Source organism: Artemia sp. Qi Xiang Cuo, chromosome 2 (assembly GCF_049724085.1).
Source record: "Artemia sp. Qi Xiang Cuo chromosome 2, ASM4972408v1, whole genome shotgun sequence".
In the NCBI taxonomy this organism is placed as follows: domain Eukaryota; kingdom Metazoa; phylum Arthropoda; class Branchiopoda; order Anostraca; family Artemiidae; genus Artemia; species Artemia sp. Qi Xiang Cuo.
The window spans coordinates 66,474,466-66,497,463 of record NC_142795.1 but is presented as its reverse complement, the minus strand read 5'-3'; the positions used below and the strand labels follow the sequence as shown (position 1 = coordinate 66,497,463).

At 36.8% G+C, this 22,998-nt stretch overlaps 1 protein-coding gene across 1 annotated transcript in view; it reads left to right on the top strand.

Moving 5' to 3' along the window:
- The first annotated feature begins 1,369 nt into the window (after nucleotides 1-1,369).
- The window catches only part of mEFG1 (mitochondrial translation elongation factor G 1), a 91,970-nt gene continuing 70,341 nt past the window's right edge, over nucleotides 1,370-22,998 (top strand). The window contains exon 1 of the mRNA XM_089108226.1: nucleotides 1,370-1,440. Within this exon, the coding sequence (XP_088964352.1) occupies nucleotides 1,393-1,440 (48 nt within the window). The 5' untranslated portion in view covers nucleotides 1,370-1,392. The remainder of the gene's footprint in view (nucleotides 1,441-22,998) is intronic.

Genomic DNA, 22,998 nt, shown 5'->3' with positions numbered 1-22,998 from the left:
TAGCAAATTGCTTAGTAAAATGATACTTTTTAGACTGAGAGATGCCGTAGACAAAGTTTTAAGAGAAGAGCAGTGCGGTTTTAGAAAAGTTAGAGGATGTGTTGACCAAATTTACACTCTTAGGTTAATAATTGAGAAGTGCCTAAGTTTTCAAACACCTTTGGTCCTCAGTTTTATAGATTATGAGCTAGCGTTCGATTCTGTTGATAGAGGAGCTTTAGTAGTGGTTTTATCCTTGTATGGTATACCAGACAAATACATTAAAGTGATTAGTGCTATGTATGAGAATAACACAGTTGCGGTTAACGTAGGAAATGAGGGTAGGAGCTAGGTTCGCATCAAATCAGGAGTTAAGCAGGATGTTCTTTCCCCTATACTTATGGATTATTTCGATAGGCTTTGTCTTATGAAGCACAGAAAAGGCACAGGGACACCACGGAATCAAATGGGGAGGAAAAAGTCTCCTGGACTTGGATTATGCTGATGATTTAAGCATCCTAGATGAAAGTCTGAGCAAAATGAATGAAGTTTTAGAGATTTGCGAGTGCAGGGTGCTAGTATTGGTTTGAAAATTAATGTTAGGAAGACTAAGTCACTAAGGCTAGGAATAAGTGAAGATGAAAAGATGACGTTGGGTAATGAAAAGATTGATCAGGTGGGCAGCTTCACTTACCTTGGTAGTATTATTAGTAAAGATGGTGGGAGCGGTGAAGATGTTAAAAATAGAATAGCCAAGGCTCAGGGTGTTTTTTCACAGTTAAAAAAAGTCTGGAAGAATAGGAAGATAAGTCTGCAAACCAAGATTAGAATCTTAGAAGCTACAGTGATGACAGTGGTCAAATATGGCCCTGAAGCATGGGCGCTCCGCAAAGCAGATAAAGATTTGCTAGATGTTTTCCAGAGAAATTGCTTAAGGATTGTTCTGGGTATCTGTCTGACTGACCGTATTTCAAACAATAGGCTATACGAAAAATGTGGTTCAATACCGCTTTCTAGGTCTATAATGAAAGAAAGGTTGAGGTGGTTAGGGCATGTTGTGCTGATGAAGGATGACATATTGCAGAAGATTGTTCTTTTCGGTCAACCATCTAGGGCTAAACGGAAAGCAGGTCGTCCCCGTCTGGGGTGGGAGGACGTCATAAAGAAAGATTTAAAGGAAATGGGAACTTCGTGGGCGGGTGTAAAAAGGGAGTCTTTGAATAGATTGGGGTGGAGGAGGAGCGTGCGTAGCTGTGTTGGCCTCAGGTGGCTTGGTGCTGCGATGAGCTGTTAGTAGTAGTAGTAGTAGTACCGTGATTCTGCACAGTTGTTCTATCATGCCATCTTATCTTTATCCTTTGTATTTACAATTCTGGCAAAATTTTTGAATTTTTTTCACGTTACTTTTCCGTCATGGTTTCACAATTTTCAGTTTTGAGAAAAGGTCTACGAACTATCCAGGTATGTGTCTTCTGATTTTATTGATTCTTGAAATTTTTAATTTTAGTCTTTGTTTGCCAAACGCTTGGAGACTTTATCCATAATTTTAATCGACCATTGTATAATGATGTTAGATAACTTGCCAGCTAGCCTGTAGGGTAAAAGACCTCTTTTTGGGGAAGACCACTTTTCTTTGGCATCCTGGAAAAATAGCAATCTGCTTTTGGACCACCCCTTTTTATTGCAGCATGAAGCAATGTGAGGGCAGTAACAAGAGCCCTGCTTTCTTGGTCAAATTTTCACCAATGATTTGTCAGCATAAATTGAAAATGTGGTCTGTTTTGAAAAGCAATAGAAAAAAATTATATTTAAATATTTGTTTATTTATAGAATAAATATCAAGCAATAAAAGTTACATTTCTAGAATCAGAAGAAAATCAGCTTTCTGTTAATATATGAATAAAACTGAAACACGAAAAGGATATAGGCCTATACATCAAAATATGATAATTAGTATTTCCAAAAAGAGGTCCCTGCAGGTAAGTCAATAAACTAATAGTTTCAAATGGTTTATCTTAAATAATTTGAATAATAACCATATTGATGCATAGCTTAGACTTTTAGCCATTCATTAATAGCCTATATCCAATCCTTCTCAATTCCTCTTTGGTAGCAATATGTGAGGGTTTTAGTTTTACATATTTTGCTCAATTTTGCTTTCACATATTTTGCTTTCAACCAATTGAGATTGTTGTTAGGCCTAAGTAAAATTCTACTTTAGCTACTTTTTGCTATCTTGGAAAGTGGTTAGGTTAGGAAAATGAAACTGCCAGGGATGGGTCTACAGGCTAAAGCATGTCCTGGGAAGGTATTTTGAAATACCTACCTCCACTTCTTCTCCCTCTTGAGGGTCCTGAAATTTGCCTGCATGACAGGTCTAGGTAAATATTTACCAAATCATATTATTGACTTGCATATAAAATGAATATACCACTTGATGCTTTTTTTATGCTCTTTCCAAATATAATAGGCCTACTCATTTTTGTCAGAAATCAATTTTACCCCCCACCCCTATATATACCAATTCAGGGTATATATTTGCACATTAAGGGGGTGGGTTGGGTTTGGGTTTAAATTTTATTTCTGATGTAAATGGGAGGTAAGTTTAAACTTTATCCCCATCCCCCTAATGTGCAAATATATACCCTGAATTGGTATATAGGAGTGGGGGTAAAATTCATTTCCAGCAAAAATGAGCATTATATTTGGAAAGAACATAAAAAAAGGCATTGAGCGGTATATTCACTTTTTTTGTAAATCAATAATATGATTTGGTGAATATTTACCCAGGTCTATACCTATTTAAATTTAAGAAAAAAAAATTTTACCAGAATTTTCAGTTATCAGTTTCTTTTTCTCTGGCTTTGGTTCTGAAAATGTAATTCCTGTTATTTAAGAAGAATTTTAAGCCATATCAATGTTTCTTTTTCAAAATTTAGGAAATGTATTTGCATATCTTTTAAAGATAAATTTTTTGTTAGCCTATTCATATTATTGACTTACAAATATAGTAAACATACCACTTAATGCCTTTTTTTATGCTCTTTCCAAATATAATAATCATTTTTGTCAGAAATGAATTTTACCCCCCACCCCTATATATACCAATTCAGGGTAAGTTTAAACTTACCTCTCATTTACATCAGAAATAAAATTTTTGCCCATACCCCTAATGTGCAAATATATACCCTGAATTGGTATATATAGGGGTGGGGGTAAAATTCATGTCCAAAATTTGAAACTTTTATTTGAGTTTTTTTTTGTTCTGTTGAAAAGTGCTAAGGAATGGGAAAAAGAGGAATTTACACACCAGAAATATCTTAAAACTGAGAAAAAAAAGCACAAATCCATATGTGTTGAAAAGACTTCCATATGAACTTCCACAATTTTTGGCAGTAATGGGTGCCAAATTAAAAAAAAAAAAAAAATGAAGAAGAAAAAAAATACAGGCAAACAATCATCAAAATTAAGCTAAAACACATGGCACTAAAAAGTTTAAGAAGGTTTGGCTATCCTTTGAAAGGATAGTTGGCCTTGAGAACCAAAAAATTCTAAATTGTTTAAGTTGTTATAGACAAAAGCAATGTCAAATTCTACAATTTTGTCTTTCTTATCTTCCAAGTGTAAAACTACCACAAATCACCATTAACAAATAAATGAAACCCAAAACTAACAGAAATTACAATAGATAGCCTAGTCAAACTCAAAACAAGCAAAAAGTAAAAGGAGTATGGCTGAAGAAACCCATGTCTTCCTCAGACCAGAAAATAATTTGCACTTTACTTTAAAAATAAAATAACTGTGCATTGTCAGTTTGATATACATATTCTGATATCTATTCCTTATAGTGTTAGTTCTTCTTTATTTGTTAAAGTCTAAAAAGTGAAAACACTTAAAATATATTTTGCTTTCAGTAAAGTGCAAATTATGTTCTGGTCTTGAGGAGGTGTGGGAGTTGTCAGCCCTACTTATCCTAATTGTTGCTATTTTGAGTTTGAGTAGCTTATTTATTGTAATTTCTGCTCATTTTGGGTTCAGTTCATTTATTTATGGTGATTTGTGGTAGTTTTATGCTTGGAAAATGAAACACTACATTAACCTAATAATAGTATTTAATACTTGGAAAAACAGTCATTGCAAAAAAAACACTTAACACTTGGAAAAAAAAACACTTAAATGAAACTTTATACTGGGATTCTTTATCTTTTTTTTTAGTTAGTTAACAAAATTTCCAGTATTCCAGATAGCTCACTATTCTTCTGTAATTTTTTAGTGGCTATATACCTAGAAAGAATTGTTTTCTGACTTCAAACTGTCCAAATACTTTACCCCCAAGTAAATACCCCCTGGAAAAACCCCCCTCCCCCCCCCCATGGAAAAGAAGGCTTTCCAAATTTGAGAATTTTATTTGAGTTTTATTTTTTTAATTTCTTTATGGGGAAGGAGTTTTGTTACTTGTGTATTATGGGCAACTCACTCAAGTTTACACTGTGTAAAACTCAAGAACAAAATCGGTTTCTTTGTTATTTTTTTTTTCAGCTTAGGGCAAGACAAGACAAAGACAAGTGACAGAATATATGTGAAATATATAATTTGGGCTATATATTTGCACATAGTGGGGGGGGGATAAAGTATTTGGATAGTTTGAAGTCAGAAAACAATTCTTTCTAGGTACTGACAAATTACAGAAGAATAGAAAGGTATCTCGAAATTTTGTTAACAAAAAAAAAAAAAAATCCCAGTATTAAGTAAATGTAATGTTTCATTCAAGTTTTTTTTCCAAGTGTTTAATGTCTTTTTTTTTCAATGACTGTTTTTCCAAGTATTAAATACTATTATTAGGCTAATGTAGTGTTTCAATTAAGTGTTTTATGATGATTAATTAAAAAAAAAACTTTCCAAAAAATAAGTTTTTCAAAGAAAAGTAAAGGCCGTTTTAGACTTAAGATCAGCAGATACAAACACCTGTTAAAATTTAAACTCAAAACGACCAGAAATTACTATTTATATGCCCCCAGGGCATAACTTAAAACCCTTGCCCTGAGGGTTGTGGAGGAGTAACCTCCTCAAAGATATATTTTCTATCTGGAAATCAACTACGCTGAACAAAATGGCTATCCCAAAATTTTGATTGGATGTGTTTGGGGAATAATGGGCATGGGGGGGACTAGGTGTCCTCCACTCACTTTCGCCTATTCAAAAGGGCACGTTCTCTTTGAATTTACACTCAAATGAGCCCTTTTAAAACTTTTTACGACAATGCTTTCTATAAAACTCTTATATGCCCCCGGGGCATAACTTACAACCCTTACCATGAGAGTTGTGGGGGAGTGTCCTCCTCAAAAACATATTTTCTATCTAGGAATCAACTACGCTGGACAAAATGGCTATCTCAAAATTTTGATTGGATGTGTTAGGGGGAATAATGGGCGTGGGGGGGCTAGTTGCCCTCCAATCACTTTCGACTATTAAAAAGGGCACTAGCTTTTTGAATTTCAAATCGAATGAGTCTTTTTTGAAGTTTCTACAACAACGCCTACTGTAAAAACCTTATATGGCCCCAGGGTATAACTTAAAACCCCTGCCCTGAGGGTTGTGGGGGAGTGTCCTCCTCAAAAATATATTTTCTATCTGGAAATCAACTATGCTGAACAAAATGGCTATCTCAAAATTTTGATTGGATGTGTTTGGGGAAATGACGGGCGTGGGGGGGGCAGGGGGGCTCGTTACACTCCAATCACGTTTGACTATTAAAAAGGGCACTAGCCCTTTAATTTCCAATCGATTGAGCCTGTTTTGAAGTTTCTACGACAACGCCTTCTATAAAAACCTTATATGCCCCCAGGGCATAATTTAAAACCCTTGCCCTGAAGGTTTTGGGGGAGTGTCCTCCTCAAAAACATATTTTCTATCTGGAAATCAACTATGCTGAACAAAATGGCTATCTCAGAATTTTGATTGGATGTGTTTGGGGAAATGATGGGCGTGGGGGGGGGGGCTAGTTGCACTCCAATCACTTTCAACTATTAGAAAGGGCACTAGCCCTTTAATTTCCAATTGAATGAGCATTTTTTGACGTTTTTATGACGCCTTCAATAAAAAACCTTGTATGCCCCCCGGACACAACTTACAACCCTTGCCCTGAGGGCTGTGGGGCAGTGTCCTCCTCAAACATACACTTTCTATCTTGAAATCAACTACGCTGCAATAAATGGCAGTTTCAACATTTTGAATCGATGTGTTTGGGGAATAATGGGGGTGGGGGGTTGGCTAGTCGTCCTCCAATCACATTCTACTATATAAAAGGGCAATAGCTTTTTTAATTTCCAATCTAATGAGCCTTTTTTGAAGTTTCTACGACAATGCCTTCTATAAAAACCTTATATGCCCCCAGGGCATAACTTAAAACCCTTGCCCTGAGGGCTGTGGGGGAGTGTCCTCCTTAAGAATATATTTTCTATCTGGAAATCAACTATGCTAAACAAAGTAGCTATATCAAAATTTTGATTGGATGTATTTGGGGGACTAATGGGCATGGGGGGGGCTAGTTGCCCTCCAATCACTTTCGACTATTAAAAAGGGCACTAGCTTTTAGAATTTCCAATCGAATGAGTCTTTTTTGAAGTTTCTACAACAACGCCTTCTGTAAAAACCTTATATGGCCCCAGGGTATAACTTAAAACCCCTGCCCTGAGGGTTGTGGGGGAGTGTCCTCCTCAAAAATATATTTTCTATCTGGAAATCAACTATGCTGAACAAAATGGCTATCTCAAAATTTTGATTGGATGTGTTTGGGGAAATGATGGGCGTGGAGGGGGCAGGGGGGCTAGTTACACTCCAATCACTTTCGACTATTAAAAAGGGAACTAGGCCTTTAATTTCCAATCGATTGAGCCTGTTTTGAAGTTTCTACGACAACGCCTTCTATAAAAACCTTATATGCCCCCAGGGGATAACTTAAAACCCGTGCCCTGAGGGTTGTGGGGGAGCGTCCGCCTCAAAAATATATTTTCTATCTTGATATCAACTACGCCTAACAAAATGGTTATCTAAAATTTTTGTTTGGATGTGTTTGCGGGAATGTTGGGCATGGGGGAGGGGACGAGTTGCCCTCCAATAATTTTATACTATTAAAAAGGGCACTAGAACTCTCGATTTCCAATCGAATGAGCCCCCTTTGAAGTTTTTACTACGACGACCGCTTTCGTATGAAGTGCCTCTGGGAAAAAAAATAATAATAATAAAACATTGGAGCCGTATGGCCTTTACTATAGGCAACGCTACAGCGTTGTCTCTAATTGTTGATCAAAGTTTATGTTATTTATGCCTTTCATTTATGTTATTTTACTATGTTCATGGCTGTATATTTGGCTTTAAAATACACTTATTTATCTGTCTATCTAATATGCAGAATAATTGTACCAAACACATTTTGCATGCAGACCCACTATACTTTACCTTTAAGCTTTAACAATTTTTGAGTAAGTTAAATGATGTAAAATGATTGTTATATTTGGATGGATGACAAAGGCATGAAAAAGGGATTGAGTGGTATATTCACTTTATTCATAGGTTGGTAATTTAAACTACTCCATATTTAACCATATTTGGAACCATCATGGGGTGGGCCAGTATATTCCTGCAGTTAGAGTGCATCAACTACAATTATTCTGTATATTATGAAGTAAAAATTGTGTTTTCCAACTCTTTTATATAGCTAAAAATAAGAGAAAAAGTTATCATCTTTGAGGGTCCATAATGCACTTAAAGTTGAATTGGATTGGGAATATAAGGGCTTAAAATTGAATCATGTAAAGTGATAATGATATTTGGAAGGAGCATGAAAAAGGCATTGAGTGGTATATTCACCTTATTCATAGGTTAGCAATTTAAACTACTCTATATTTACTTATATTTGGAACCATCAGAGGGCGGGCTGGTAGGGTCCTTTCTCAGAAGGATAATCATGATATTTCAACCAAATATAGAAATATGGTATCTTGTGCTACTACTTTTATTTTACTAGCATGTTTTCTGCAGAAGCAGCCAATCACTACATATTTACTGGTAAATTTGTTGTGGTTAACCATATGTAGAAAAGAAAACATACTAATAAAATCAAAGTTGTACTATTAGATTCTTTATTTTGTATTCTTCCAAAATATCATTGTAGTTTCTCTGACAGTGCATCCCAATCCAATTGAGGGCTCCAGATATAGCCCTAGGATATATAGAAAACTAAAAGAAAATAGTAAAAAATGAATGAAAGCACAGCATCATAATATGCAACACGTTTCTGTTAATCTGGTTGTCATTTTTTCTTCCATTATGATCTACATTTTGAAATCATTTTTAAACAATGGTTTTATCCAATATTGTGGGTTTTCATATAATTTAACTAGAAAAAAAACTGAATACATTATTTGATGCCTTTTTATGATCTTTCCAAACGTTTACAATTGCTTTTGAGCAAATTTGTTTTCTGCCCTTAAAAGGGCCCAAAACAGTCCGTATTAACCAAAAGTTAAAAAAAAAATGATTCCTTAATAAAAAAAAAAACTATCTAGTGAAGACACATTGCCATATGTTGCTAATCTAGGAATGGCAATTATTATTTCAATTGTCCCTAATAGTAAAATGTTATTTTGAAATCAAATTTGCAGATATTTAAAAAAAAATTCTGAAACCTCTTGAATATTTTATCATACCTAAACCAAAGTAAAGAGAGTAGCATACCTGGGACTTATTTTGCTCTTTATTTTTTATATTTGTAAATCTTGTTGCAAAAAATAGTATGACAAATATTTAATACAAACTTCAAATAATTTATTGTAACATATGTTTTTTTTTCTAGAACTGTTATCTATAATTCAGGACCAAGATACACTGTAGTTGCTTTACCTTCCTCCTTGGCTAAATGAACCTTGGACCTTATGGTTAAGAACAAATAAAATATATAGTAAAGCATAAAACACAAATTTGGTGGTATATAAATAGATTGTTAACATGGACAATCATTTTAAGAACAAAAATTAACAGGTTGAAAGATCCACAGCAAAGGACAGTTTTTCAAGTTGACTTTGAGACCCTCCTTACACTACTGGATGTAGCAACTTTGTTATTATGGTCTATTTCATTTGTCACTGGGTCTTCAAACCAGTTGTTTCTCTCTCTTCCAAGTTTTAACACCCTAAACAGAAATTTACAGCCCCCATCTTGAACAACAAGGAAAGTAATGTTTTTGCATGGGTAGCACTGATGTGTCCTTTTTTTCTCCTTTGTTCTGCTTTTTTTTTCTTTGTTGCTAGCAGGACACTGAAACATCAGAAAGAGTTTTTTAAGGGCTCATTTAGAAGTTAATTTTTATATCCAATTTGTGTTTAACCAGTTTTCAAACTTTACATCATGGTTCTAGCCAAGGTAATAAGAACTATAGACAAGGTAATAAGTAACCTTTTCCAGTCCCATTAATGGCTAAAAACAAATTTGCCCAAGATGCAATTATTATGTTTGTAAATAGCATGAAAAAGGCATCAAGTGGTGTATTCCTTTCCCTCCTAGCTAATCATGAGCAGTGCAATACCACTGCCTAAGTAAAGAGAAATGTGGGCACAATGTAAAAAACAGAATACAACATTGGATTTTTGCAATATCTACTGGTGGTGCTGATCTCTGTCTCATGGCCCTTCACCCAGAGAGTGCAATGAGGGGTCAGGGCTAGACATCCTGTGCTTTTGCATACCCATCTTCTTTAGCCTCTGCTGATATCTCTAGGTATGGTACCCATTTAAAGCTGGGGCAACTGTCTGGACTCGCAGGGTCACGCCAATGAGTCCCTTCAAACAAAATCATCATCAACACTAGGACTAAAACCCCTGCCCTCTTGGAGAAACAGTCTTAAGTCTAGCATGCTAACCACTTGGCTAGGACAAAATCTATTTTGGAACAATGTATTATTATTCCTTTTTTTTGCCAAGGAGCTTTGTATAGATGGAGTTCATTAAATTGGAAATATAAACTTCTAGTAACCTTTTTAAGAGTCAAATGTGATTGGAGTGCAACCAGTCCCCCCTTCCCTCCCACACCCATCAATTCCTCAAACACATCCAAAAAAAGTTTTGAGACAGCTATTTCGTTCAGAATAGTTCAAAGGTACAGTAACTATGTGTTTTGGAATGTCCCCCTCCCCGCCAACAGCCCTCAGGACAAGGGCTGTAAGTTAATCAATTTGCCCACAGTCAAACAGTTTGTGGTAACGAACTGTAAGTAAGAAGAGACCCGGCTCAATAGTAACCGAAGCTCTAAAAACGGGATTTTGATACCAATAGATACGTAAAGAGAATAAAATTTTAATACTGATTTCAAATATATAAGTTTCATCAAGTTTAGTTCTACTCATCAGAAGTTACGCGCCTACGAAAATTTGGCTGATATTTAAAAAAAAGGGTAAAACACCCCCTAAAAGTCATAGAACCTTAATGAAAACCACACCATCAGATTCAGTGTATCAGAGAACCTTGCAGTATAGGTTTCAAGTTCCTGTCTGCAAAAATGTGGAATTTCGTATTTTTTTCCAGAAGAAAGATCACGGATGCGTGTTTATTTGTTTTTTTGTTGTTTTTCTTTCCCAGGGGTGATCGTATCGATTCATTGGTCGTAGAATATCGTGGGAGGGTTCATTGGAACGGAAATTAAAAGTTCTAGTGTCCTTTTTCAGTTACCCAAAAAATGGAGGGCGACTAGGCCCCCTCCCATGCTCATTTTTTTCCCAAAGTCACCTGATCAACATTTTGAGATAGCCATTTTGTTCAGCATGGTCGAAAATATGAAAACTAAGTCTTTTAGGATGACTTAATCCCCCAAAGGCCCCAGGGGGAGGGCTGAAAGTTATGAACTTTAACCAATGTTAACATAAAGTATTGCTTATTGAGAAGTATGCAGACGTTTTCAGGGGAGATTTTTTCTGGTAGTGGGGGGTCGGGGGTTATATGGGAGGATCTTTCCATGGAGGAAGTTTTCATGGGGAAGGGACATTGCTATGAAGGAGGCGCCGGATTTCCCAGCATTATTTAAAAAAAAGATAAGAAATTAATTTAAAAAAACAAACAAGTTTTCCAATTGAAAGTAAGGAACAGCATCAAAACTTAAAACGAACAGAAGATATTACGTGTATGATTGGGTTCGCCCCTAGTCAATACCTCGCTCTTTAAGCCAAAGATTATTTAGTACTTTCATAAGAGCTATTTATTCTAATTAACGGCCTTTGTGATTAAGGCACATTTTTAAAGAATCGGAACAAGATTTGAACTTCAACGTAAAGAGCGAGGTATTGACTAGGGGGCGAACCCCCTAATATACGTGTTAAAAATATATGAATATATAAGTTCGTTACATAAGTTAATTTGTAAATTACTTATATTTATTACTAATAAAAACGTTCGTAAATAAAATTAAACAACTTTCGAGAAAGCCATTTAACCAAGTAAAAGTAAGATTAATATGCAAATTTGTTTTAAGTATTCATGTACGGTGAGCCAAAATCAAAACCTGCAATAATTCAAAAAGGTTCAAAAATTAAATAAAAAAACAAGTTTTTTTACTGAAAGTAAAGACCAACATTAAAACTTAAAACGAACAGAAATTATTCCGTATATTAAAGGGGCTGTCCCCTCCTCAACACCTCGCTCTTTACGCAAAAGTTTGACTTTCTCACAACTCTATTTTTGTAAACAATAAAAAACTTTAGTTTAAAGAGCGAGGCGTTGAGGAGGGGACAGCCCCTTTCATATACGGAATAATTTCTGTTCGTTTTAAGTTTTAATGTCGCTTCTTACTTTCAGTTAAAAAAAACTTATTTTTTTATTTAATTTACATGTAGTATTTGCTATTGAGAAAGGTGGGCATGTTTTACCTTTGGTGTAAAAAAGAACAAAGGCCATTCAGACAAACCTTTCAGAAAATGTTGAGGAGAGTGTTGAACAAAATCAAAACATACTATGTGCATGCATGTTGTCAAAAGGGTGTAACTCAGGAATGACTATTGTATTAATTTGAGACCAGGAAATGATAGGGAGGATGATCAATTGACCAAAAAGGCAACATTTACATGCTACTACTGCTGCAACAATTACTGCTTCTGTAGCAAGTACTGTCAAGGCTGAGGGTATTGAAGGGAACATTTCAGGATATGTTAAGGAAAAGCTGAACTAAATCAAGACATACTATGTGTATACATATTGTCCAAAAGGCACATTATCAATATCTTTAAAATGGCTTATTGTATTAAGCCAAAACTTCCCGAGTGTCATGAGGGGGATGTTCAACTGGCCAAAAGGCAACATTTGGACACTACTACTGCTGTTAATACTGCTTCTACTAATGTTACTGCTAGGCTAATACAACACTGCTATTGCTACCACTGCTCTTGCTACTACTATGTTGCTAGCACTATTAAGACTAAGGGACAAAGGTGAAAATCTGAGAGAATATAGAGGGGATATTTGAACTAAATCAAAGCACTACATGCATGCATAATGTAAAAATCTTGGGAATTTGGAAATTTGGAAAATCTTGGGAAATTGGTTATCTTGAAAATGGATAAGGACACTAAGTCAAAACTTCCAGGGGATGCTTAAAGGAGAAGATCAATTGACCAAAAGGATATATTTGCATGCTACTGCTGCTACTACTGCTACAAAAGTGGCTTCTGTAGCAACTACTTCTAAGGGTGAGGTTATTGAAGTGGAAATTTGAGGAAATGTGAAGAGGGAGGTGGAACTACATCAGTTCATATTAAATGGAAACAGCTTGTTAAAAAGCCATATCGGTAATACCTTTGGAATGGCTTACCATATCAAGCTGAAGCTTCCAGGGCATCACGAGAGGGATGTTCAACAGTTCAATAAGCAACATATCCATAGTACTACTGCTATTGATACTGCTGCTACTATTGTTACTACTACTATTACTAATACAATGCTACTACTGCTCCTAATACTACCATGAAACTAGTACTATTAAGACTAAGGGTATGAATGTTAAAAGTTGAGAGGATACAGAGAGGAAATTTGAAGTAAATCAAAACACACATTGTGCATGCAGATTGTCAAAAGGATGCATTTTCAGGAATGTATTAGGGAATAAAGTTCGAACTTTCAGGGAATCCTTAAAGGGGAAGATCAATTTACCAAATGGCAATATGTGCACACTAGTGCTAATACTACTACCACTGCTACTACTACTACATCAACTACTACTTCTATTGAAACTACTAGTAATGCTAAGAGTATTAACATGAATGTTTCAAGAAGCGTTGAGGGGGACGTTGTATTAAATTAAAAGACACTACAGATGTACAGGTTATCAAAAGGGCATATCAGCAATAGCAACAGACACTTGTATGAAGTTGAAACTTCCAGGGCTTGATGAGGGGGATGTTTAACTGACCAAAAGGCAACTTGTTAGTGCTACTGCTGCTTCAAGTGCTATTGCTGTTAATTTGTAAAACTGTTAAGTTGTAAGACTACTAGTCTTACAACTAGTACTCCTGCTACTACTACTACTGTGTCTACTGTTACAACTATGACTAAGTGGGTGACGGTGAAAGTTTCAGGCAATATTGAGGAGGGAAGTGGAACTGAATCACGACACGCTGTCTGCATGTAGGTTGTCAAAAGGGTGTATCAACAAGATCTTGGGAACGATTTGGTGTGTGAAGTTGAAACTTACATGGCTTTTTTTGGGGGGAGGGGGTGTTGGAGTAACCAAGAGGCAATATTTGCATACTGATGCTTCTGCTCCTACTGTTACTACTGCTACTAAAGCAAAGGCTATTACTACTGCTACTACTATTAGTACTTGTTCTACTCTTTTTAAAGCTAAGGGTATTAAGGCGAAATTTGTTGGGAGCGTTGAAACAATGTTGAACTAAATCAAAATGTACTATGCACATACAGGTTGTCAAGAGGACGCATCAACAATGTCTAATAAATGGTTTTTGGTATTAAGTTAAAAACTTTAGGCATGTGTTGAGGGGCTTGTTGAAAAAAACCAAAGGTGCCATGTGTAGGCTATACTGCTACTACTAGAACTATTGCTACTATTGAAGTTAGGGGTATTAAGGTGAAGCTTTCAAGGAGTGTTTTGGTGGATGTTAAACTAAATCAAAACAAACTATGAAGATGTAGACTGTCAAAAGGGTGTAACAGCAATATTTCAGGAAAGGCTAACATTATTATTTTGGAACTTTCAAGATACAATGTGGCAGATTTTGAACTAGCCAAAAGGCACTATGTGCATACTACCAATACTACTGCTACAATTGCTGTAACTAATGAGGCTAAGGGTATTAAGGTAAAAATTGTAGGGAATGTTTTGGATGGGGGGAGGGGGGTCAGTTAACCAAAAATCTATTTGCATGCAGGTTTTCAAACAGGCATATAAACAATATCATAGGCGGCACAGCTCTATCAGAGAAACTTTCAAAGTAGCTCATTGATTTGGAAAAGAAAAGTTCTAGTGCCTTTTTTAAGAGTAAAAAAAATTGTTGGGCAAACAGCCCAGCTCCCAAGCCCATAAACTCTCCAAACACATTCAATCAAAATTTTGAAGTAGCCATTTTGTTCAACATAGTTGAAAGATCCAGTATCTTTGTCTCTGGAGATGTTAACCCCGCAGAGCCCTCAGAGCAAGGGCTGTAAGTTATGCAATTTACCCATTATTTTTTTATAGTATTTGTTATTGGGAAAGAGGGCTTGTTAGACCTCTGTTGTTCAAAAAGATCAATTGCATTCAAGGGAAGTTTTCAGAGAATTTTGAGGGGAGTGTTGAACTAAATCGAAACATCTTATGGCTATGCAGGTTGTCAAAAGGGGGAAACTCAAGAATGACTGAGTGTATTAAGTTAAAACTTTAAGGGAATGATGAGGCGGAGGATCAATTGACCAAGGGAATGTTGAACTAACTGAAAGGCAATATGTACATGTTGTTAACTATTACAACTGATACAACTACTATCTCTGATGAGATTGAGGATATTAAGGTGTAATTCTCAGGTAGGACTCTGTAAATGCTGCTACTACTTTTACTGCTGCTACTTCTAAATCTATTACTATTATTCTTAAGATTATTACTGAGGCTAAGGGTAGGAAGTTGAAACTTTCATGGAGTGTTGAACTAAATAAAAAGACACTGTGTACAACCAGGATATCTAAAAGGCGTATCATTAGTATCCCAGGAATGGTCTAGGATAATAAGTCGAAATTTTCAGTTGTTACGAGGTCGAGGTTGAAGGAGGATGTTGAACCAACCAAAAGGTATTATATGTATGCTATCCTACTACTTCTGCTACTGCTACTACTACTTCTACAACTACTATTACTTCTACTACTACTACTACAACTACTACTATAATGACAGCTGCTAGTAGTACTGTAAATAAGGGTATTACAGTGATGCTTTCAGGGAATTTTGAAGAGGACAGTGAGGTAAATTGAAACATACTTTGTGGATGCATGTTATTAAAAGGTCAAAATAGCTATATATCAGGAACAGCTTAGAGTATTAAGTTGAAATTGTTAGTGCAAGTTAAAGGGAGGGCTGAACCAACCAAAAGGTACTATTTGTATACTATCGCGACTACTCCTAATGCTGCTTTTAGGGCTATGGGTATTAAGGAGACATTTCTAGAGATTGGGGGGGGGGGCATGTTGAATTAAATTGAAACACGCTATATGTATGTAGGCTGTCAAATGGCCGTATCAGCATTATATCAAGAACAGCTTAGAGTAATAGGTTGGAACATTGAGAGCATACTGAGGAGCAGGTTGAGCTAATAAAATAAACATTCTGTGCATGCTACTACTACTAGTAGTGGTACCACTATTGCTGTCAGTACTAATGTTACTAAGCCGTAAGGCATTAATCTTGAACTCCTACGACAGTTTCTACGACAACGCTGTCTATAAAAAACCTTATATGCCCCCAGGGTATAACTTAAAACCTTTGCCTTGGGGGCTCTGGGGGGTTTGTCATCCTCAGATGCATACTTTCCAGAACTTCCAACTACATTGAACAAAATCTCAAAACTTTGAATAATGTGTTTGGGGAAATAGTGGGCGTGAGAAGGGGGATTAGTTGCTCTCCATTCAGTTTCGACTATTAAAAAGGGCACTAGCCCTTTCAATTTCCAATCAAATAAACCCTTTTTGCAGTTTCTACGACAAAACTTTTTATAAAAACCTTATATGCCACCAGGGAATAACTTACAACCCTTGCCCTGAGGGTTGGGGGGGAAAGAGTTTTCATCCTCAAAGACCTAATTTCCAGAATTTTCAACTATTTTGAACAAAATGGATATCTCAAACTTTTTATTGGATGTGTTTGGGGAAATGGTGGGAGAGGGGGTTAGTTGCCCTTCAATCACTTTTGACTATTAAAAAGGGCACTAGCCCTTTCAATTCGCAATCAAATGAGCCCTTTTTGAAGTTTCTACGACAACGCTTTCTATATAATTCTTATATGCCCCCAGGGTAAAACTTACAACCCTTGCCCTGAGGGCTGTGGGGGGTTGTCATCCTCAAAGACCTAATTTCCAGAACGTTCAACTACGTTGAAAAAAATGGCTATCTAAAAATTTTGATTTTATGCGTTTGAGGAAATGGCGGGCGTCAGAGGCGGTTAGTTGCCCTCCAATTACTTTCGACCACTAGCCATTTCAATTTCCAATCGAATGAGCCTTTTTTTCAAGTTTCTACGACAAAGCTTTCAATAAAAACCGTATATGTCCCCAGGGAATAACTTACAACCCTTGCCCTTAGGGCTATGGGATGGTTGTCCTCCTCAAACACCTAATTTCCAGAACTTTCAACTACGTTAAACGAAATGGCTTTTTCAAAATTTTGATTGGATATGTTTGGATAAATGGTGGGTGTGAGATAGGCGTCAAGAGACCACACTTTTTATAAAAAAAAACTTTATATATCCCCAGGGCATAACTTACAACCCTTGCCCTGCGGGCTGTAGGGGGTTGTCTTCCACAAAGACCTAATTTTCAGAACTTTCAGCTACGTTGGGCAAAATGGCCATCTCAAAATTTTGATTGGATGTGTTTTGGGAAAAAGAGGGCGTGAGAGGGGGGTTAGTTGTCCTCCAATCACTTTCGATTATTAAAATGGCACTATTATTAAAATAGCACGATCAAAGGGCACTAGCCCTTTGAATTTCCAATCGGATTTGAAGTTTGTACGACAAAATTTTCTATAAAAACCTTATATGCCCCCAGGGCTTAGCTTACAACCCTTGTCCTGAGGGCTGTGTGGTGGGGCGCGGCGGTTGTCATCCTCAAAGACGTAATTTCCAGAACTTTCAACTACGTTGAAAAAATGGTTGTCTCAAAATTTTGATTGTATGTTTTTGGGGAAATGGCGGGTTTAGATGGCCTCCAATTACATTCGACTATTAAAAAGATCACTAGCCATTTCAATTTCCAATCAAATGAGCACTTTTTTAAGTTTTTACGACAACGCTTTCTATAAGCAACTTTATATGGTCCCAGGGTATAACTTACAACCCTTGCCCTGTGGGCTCTGAGGGGGGAGGGGGGTTTTCATCCTTAAAGGCCTAATTTCCAAAATTTTCAACTACGTTGAACAAAATGTCAATCTAAAAATTTTGATTGAATGTGTTTTCGGAAAAGGTGGGCGTGATAGGGGGGTTAGTTGCCCTCGAATCACTTACGACTATTAAAAAGGGCACTAGCCATTTCAATTTTCCATCAAATGCGCCCTTTTTGAAGTTTCTAAGGCAGCACTTTCTCCAAAAACCTTGTATGCCCCCAGGGCATAGCTTATAGACCGTACCCTGAGGACTTTGGGGGGGGGGAGGGGGTTTTAATCGTCAAAAACCTAGCTTTCGGAATTTCCAACTACGTTGAACAAAATGGCTATCTCAAAATTTTGATTAGATGTGTTTGGGGAAAAGGTGGGCGTGAGAGCAAGGTTAGTTGCCCTCCAATCACTTTCGATTATTAAAAGGGCAATAGCCCTTTGAATTTCCAATCGAATGAGCCCTTTTTCAAGTTTCTACGACAAAGCTTTCAATAAAAAACCTTATATGCCCCCAGGGCATAACTTACAACCCTTGCCGTGGGGGCTGTGGGGGGGGGGGGAGGTTGTCTTCCTCAAAGACCTAATTTCCAGAACTTTCAACTACGTTAAAAAAAATGACCATCTCAAAATTTTTATTGTGTGTGTTTGGGGAAATGGCGGGCGTGAGAGGGGGGTTAGTTGCCTTCCAATCACTTTCGACCACTAGCCATTTCAATTTCCAATCGAATGAGCCCTTTTTGAAGTTTTTACGACAACGCTTTCAATAAAAACCTTAATAGCTTCAGGGCATAACTTACATCCCTTGCCCTGAGGGCGTAGGGGGGGGGTTGTCATCCTTAAAGACCTAATTTCCAAAACTTTCAACTACGTTGAACAAAATGACTATTTAAAAATTTTGATTGGACGTGTTTGCGGAAAATGTGGGCATTAGAGGGGGGGGGTTAGTTGCCCTCCAATCACTTTCGACTATTAAAAAGGGCACTAGCCCTTTGAACTTCCAATCGAATGAGCCCTTTTTCAAGTTTCTACGACAAAGCTTTCAATAAAAACCTTGTATGCCCCTAGGGCATAACTTATAACCCTTGCCCTTAGGGCTGTGGGGTAGTTGTCCTCCTCAAAGACCTAATTTCCAGAGTTTTCAACTACGTTGAAAAAAATGGCTATCTCAAAATTTTGATTGTACGTGGTTGGGGAAATGGCGGGGGTGAGAGAGGGTTAGTTGCCCTCCAATTGCTTTCGACCACTAGCCATTTCAATTTCTAATCGAATGAGCCCTTTTTGAAGTTTCTAAGACAACACTTTCTATAAAAACCTTATTAGCTCCAGGGCATAACTTACAAACCTTGTCTTGAGGGCTTGGAAGGGGGCTGTCTTCCTTAAAGGCCTAATTTCCAAAACTTTCAACTACGTTGAACAAAATGACTATTTAGAAATTTTGATTGGACGTGTTTGCAGAAAAGGTGGGCGTGAGAGGGAGGTTAGTTGCCCTCCAGTCAGTTTCGACTATAAAAAAGGGCACTAGCCCTTTGAACTGCCAGTCGAATGAGCCCTTTTTCAATTTTGTACGACAAAGCTTTCAATAAAAACCTTTTATGCCCCCAGGGCATAACCTATAACCATTACCCCTAGGGGCAAGGGTTATATGTTGTAAGCTATAAGTAGGGTTTATAAGGGCTATAAGGGTTATGAGGTAGGGCTCTGAGGGGGTTATAATCCCCAAACACCTAATTTCCAGAACTTTCAACTACATTGAACGAAATGGCTATTTCAAAATTTTGATTGGATATATTTGGATAAATGGTGGGCTAGAGATAGGCGTCCAGAGACCACACTTTTTATAAAAAAAACTTAAATGTCCCCAGGGCATAACTTACAACCCTTGCCCTGAGAACTATGGGGGGTTTTCATCCTCAAAGACCTAATTTCCAGAACTTTTAACTACGTTGGGCAAAATGGATATCTCAAAATTTTGATTGGATGTGTTTTGGAAAAAAGTGGGCGTGAGAGAGGGGTTAGTTGCCCTCCAATTACTTTTGATTATTAAAAAGGGCACTAGCCCTTTGAATTTCCAATCGGATTTGAAGTTCGTACGACAAAAGTTTCTATAAAGACCTTATATAGCCCCAGGGCATAGCTTACAACCCTTGCCCTAAGGGCTGTGTGGTGGGGCAGGGCGGTTGTCATCCTCAAAGACCTAATTTCCAGAACTTTCAACTACATTGAAAAAAAGGCTATCTCAAAATTTTGATTGTATGTTTTTGGGGAAATGGCGGGCGTGAGAGGAGGTTTAGTTGGCCTCCAATTACTTTCGACTATTAAAAAAGTCACTAGCCATTTCAATTCTCAATCATATGAGCACTTTTTCGAAGTTTCTACGACAACGCTTTCTATAAAAAACTTTATATGCTCCCAGGGTATAACTTACAACCCTTGCCCTGTGGGCTCTGCGGGGGGGGGGGGGTTGCCATCCTTAAAGACCTAATTTACAAAATTTTCAACTATGTTGAACAAAATGCCACTCTAAAAATTTTGATTGGATATGTTTTCGGAAAAGGTTGGCGTGATAGGGGGGTTAGTTGCCCTCCAATCACTTTCGACTATTACTAACGGCACTAGCCCTTTGAATTTCCAATCGAATGAGCCTTTTTTCTACGACAAAGCTTTCAATAAAAATTTTATATGCCCCAGGGCATAACTTACAATCCTTGCCCTGAGGGCTGTGGGGGGAATGTCCTCCTCAAAGCATAATTTATATCGGGTAATCAACTACGTTGAACAAAATTGATATCTCAAAATTTTGATTGGATGTGTTTGGGGAAATGGTGGGCGTGGAAGTGGTGTTAGTTCACTTTCGACTATTAAAAATGGCACTAGCCATTCAAATTTCCAATCGAATGAGCCCTTTTTGAAGTTTCTACGACAACTCCTTCGATACGAAGTGGCCTTGTATAGAAAAAAAATACATTGTGCCAACATTGTTCTTTACTTAGGCAGCGCTACTGCGCTGAAAGAGAAGATAACTCATTAAGTCAGATAAAATACTTTTTTTGTTAAGGTTCTTGGTTCATGGTGTGTGGTACTACCCCTAGTCATTTTCCATCCAATCAAGCTGAAAGTTATTTTGACCAGTCAAATTCCTCTGTATTCACCAATCAAAACGATACCTTATCTAGGTTTTATCAAAATTAAAATTATTGGCTTTAGAGGCAGTGGACCAAAAAGTTGGGAAATAGTAGACCAAAGAGTAGATGGTTTTGGTTTATTTTTATTTTAGTAAACTCTTTTTTTCTCTCTAAGGTCTTTCTCAAAGAATATGTTAACTTATGAGTGGAAACTGGCGCTAGTGTTGGTCGTAAAAAAACTAAACATCAACGTCACAACGTTTGGTGACACTTGACATTTTTAAAGCTTTGTAACCGTTTTTCTGTCAGGAACTGAGACCAGACACTTATTATTAGCCTACACCAATTTACCAACTGCACAAATTGAATTAATTATTCTTGTTGCCACAGTGAAATAGCCTAAATGCTAACTGTTGCCAAACGCTAGATGGCATTGAAGATTTTTGTCAACATAGCGCCAGGTCCAACTCTTGTAAGTTACCCATACTCTTTGGTATTTTCTATGACATATTTCATGGCCTTAGGCCTGTAACAATATTGAGCCTCATCTGTCATTAGTAAGCCGTATTCCTACGTCTTCTCCCTAGAGTTGTGTATCTTGAACTTCCTTTCAAAGGAATGAACAGAAGGGTTTTCAGGAATATTGTCCTTCGGAAGCCCATTACAAATGGAGGTGCACCGTCTTACAAAGCTATTTTTCAAGTATGCGGTATTCTAGGCAATCTTACATTAACGTCTTCCTGCGTTTTTGTGTCCCTTACACTGCATTATTTGAAGATACAGTAATTTGGTACTTTGTTTTGTAACCTCTTAATATTTTTCAATTTTGTGTACTTTTTTTCTTTTTTAGCTGGAATGTATATTCTAAAACATAATTTCTGATCAGACAGATCCCAAAACAGACCCTTCCTTTTCAGATCAGAGACTAAAAGTTTGTTCCAATGGTCGGCAAAATTGTATTTGAATATATAAACGCTTACACCTTTTCCCGTTTGTTAAAAATGAGAAACTAAGAATAAGTCTGAGATATTAACTTCCCCAGATTGCCAACAAATATAAGCTATTTAATGTAGCAAGTGAATCACCATCACTGTATATATAAAAGAAATTAAAAGAGATTGTTCTTCACGCCCAAAGTAGCAGGGATTGAACGCATTTTTGATTTATTTTTAATTGATTTTGTAAATCCCTTCCCGATCTCCGTGAGTCAATGTTTTCCTTGTTTTTTTTTTTTTCTTCTTCTCTTTCTTCCTTTCTTTCTTTCTCCCTCAGTGCTTCTGAGAGTTATTGAAGAGTATTTTTTTTCCTTAATTATTAAAGGAGACGTACCAGTTGCCTCTCTGTCTCCTTTGTACTAATTAAATAAAAAAAAACAAGTTCTTTTAAACTGAAAGTAAGGAGCGACATTAAAAATTAAAACGAACAGAAATTATTCCGTATATGAAAGGGGCTGTCCCCTCCTCAACGCCTCACTGTTTACGCTAAAGTTAGACTTTCTCACAACTCTTATTTTTTTTAAACAATGAAAACCTTATTCCTTACATGAAAGGAGCTGTCGCCTCCTCAGCGCCTCGCTCTTTACGCTAAAGTTTGATTTTCTCACAACTCTATTTTTCAAACAATAAAAAACTTTAGCGTAAAGAGCGAGGCGTTGAGGAGGCGACAGCCCCTTTCATATAAGGATAAGGTTTTCATTGTTTGAAAAAAATAAGAGTTGTGAGAAAATCAAACCCAATCATATACGTAATGTTTTCTGTCGTTTTATGTTTTGATTTTGCTCCTTACTTTCAGTTTAAAAACTTGTTTTTTTTATATATATATATAATTTCTGATCTTTTTTAAATAATGCTGGGAAATCCGCCCCCCCCCCTTCATAGCAATGTCCCTTCCCCCATGAAAACTTCCTTCATGGAAAGATCCTCCCACAACCCCCGACCCCCCGAAATGGAAAATTCCACATTTTTGTAGATAGGATCTTGAAACCTCTACAGTAGGGTTCTCTGATACGCTGAATATGATGGTGTGATTTTCATTAAGGTTCTATTACTTTTAGGGGGTCTTTCCCCATTTTTTCTAAAATCAGCCAAATTTTCTCAGGCGCGTAACTTTTGATAGGTAAAACTTAACTTGATGAAATTTATATATTAGGAATCAGCACTAAAATATGATTCTTGTGATATATTTGTTGAATTAAAAATTGCGTATTTTAGCGTTTCGGTTACCATTGAGCCGGGTCCCTCCTTACTTCCAGTTCATTACCAAAAACTGATTGATTTTATGTATAGCGTTTT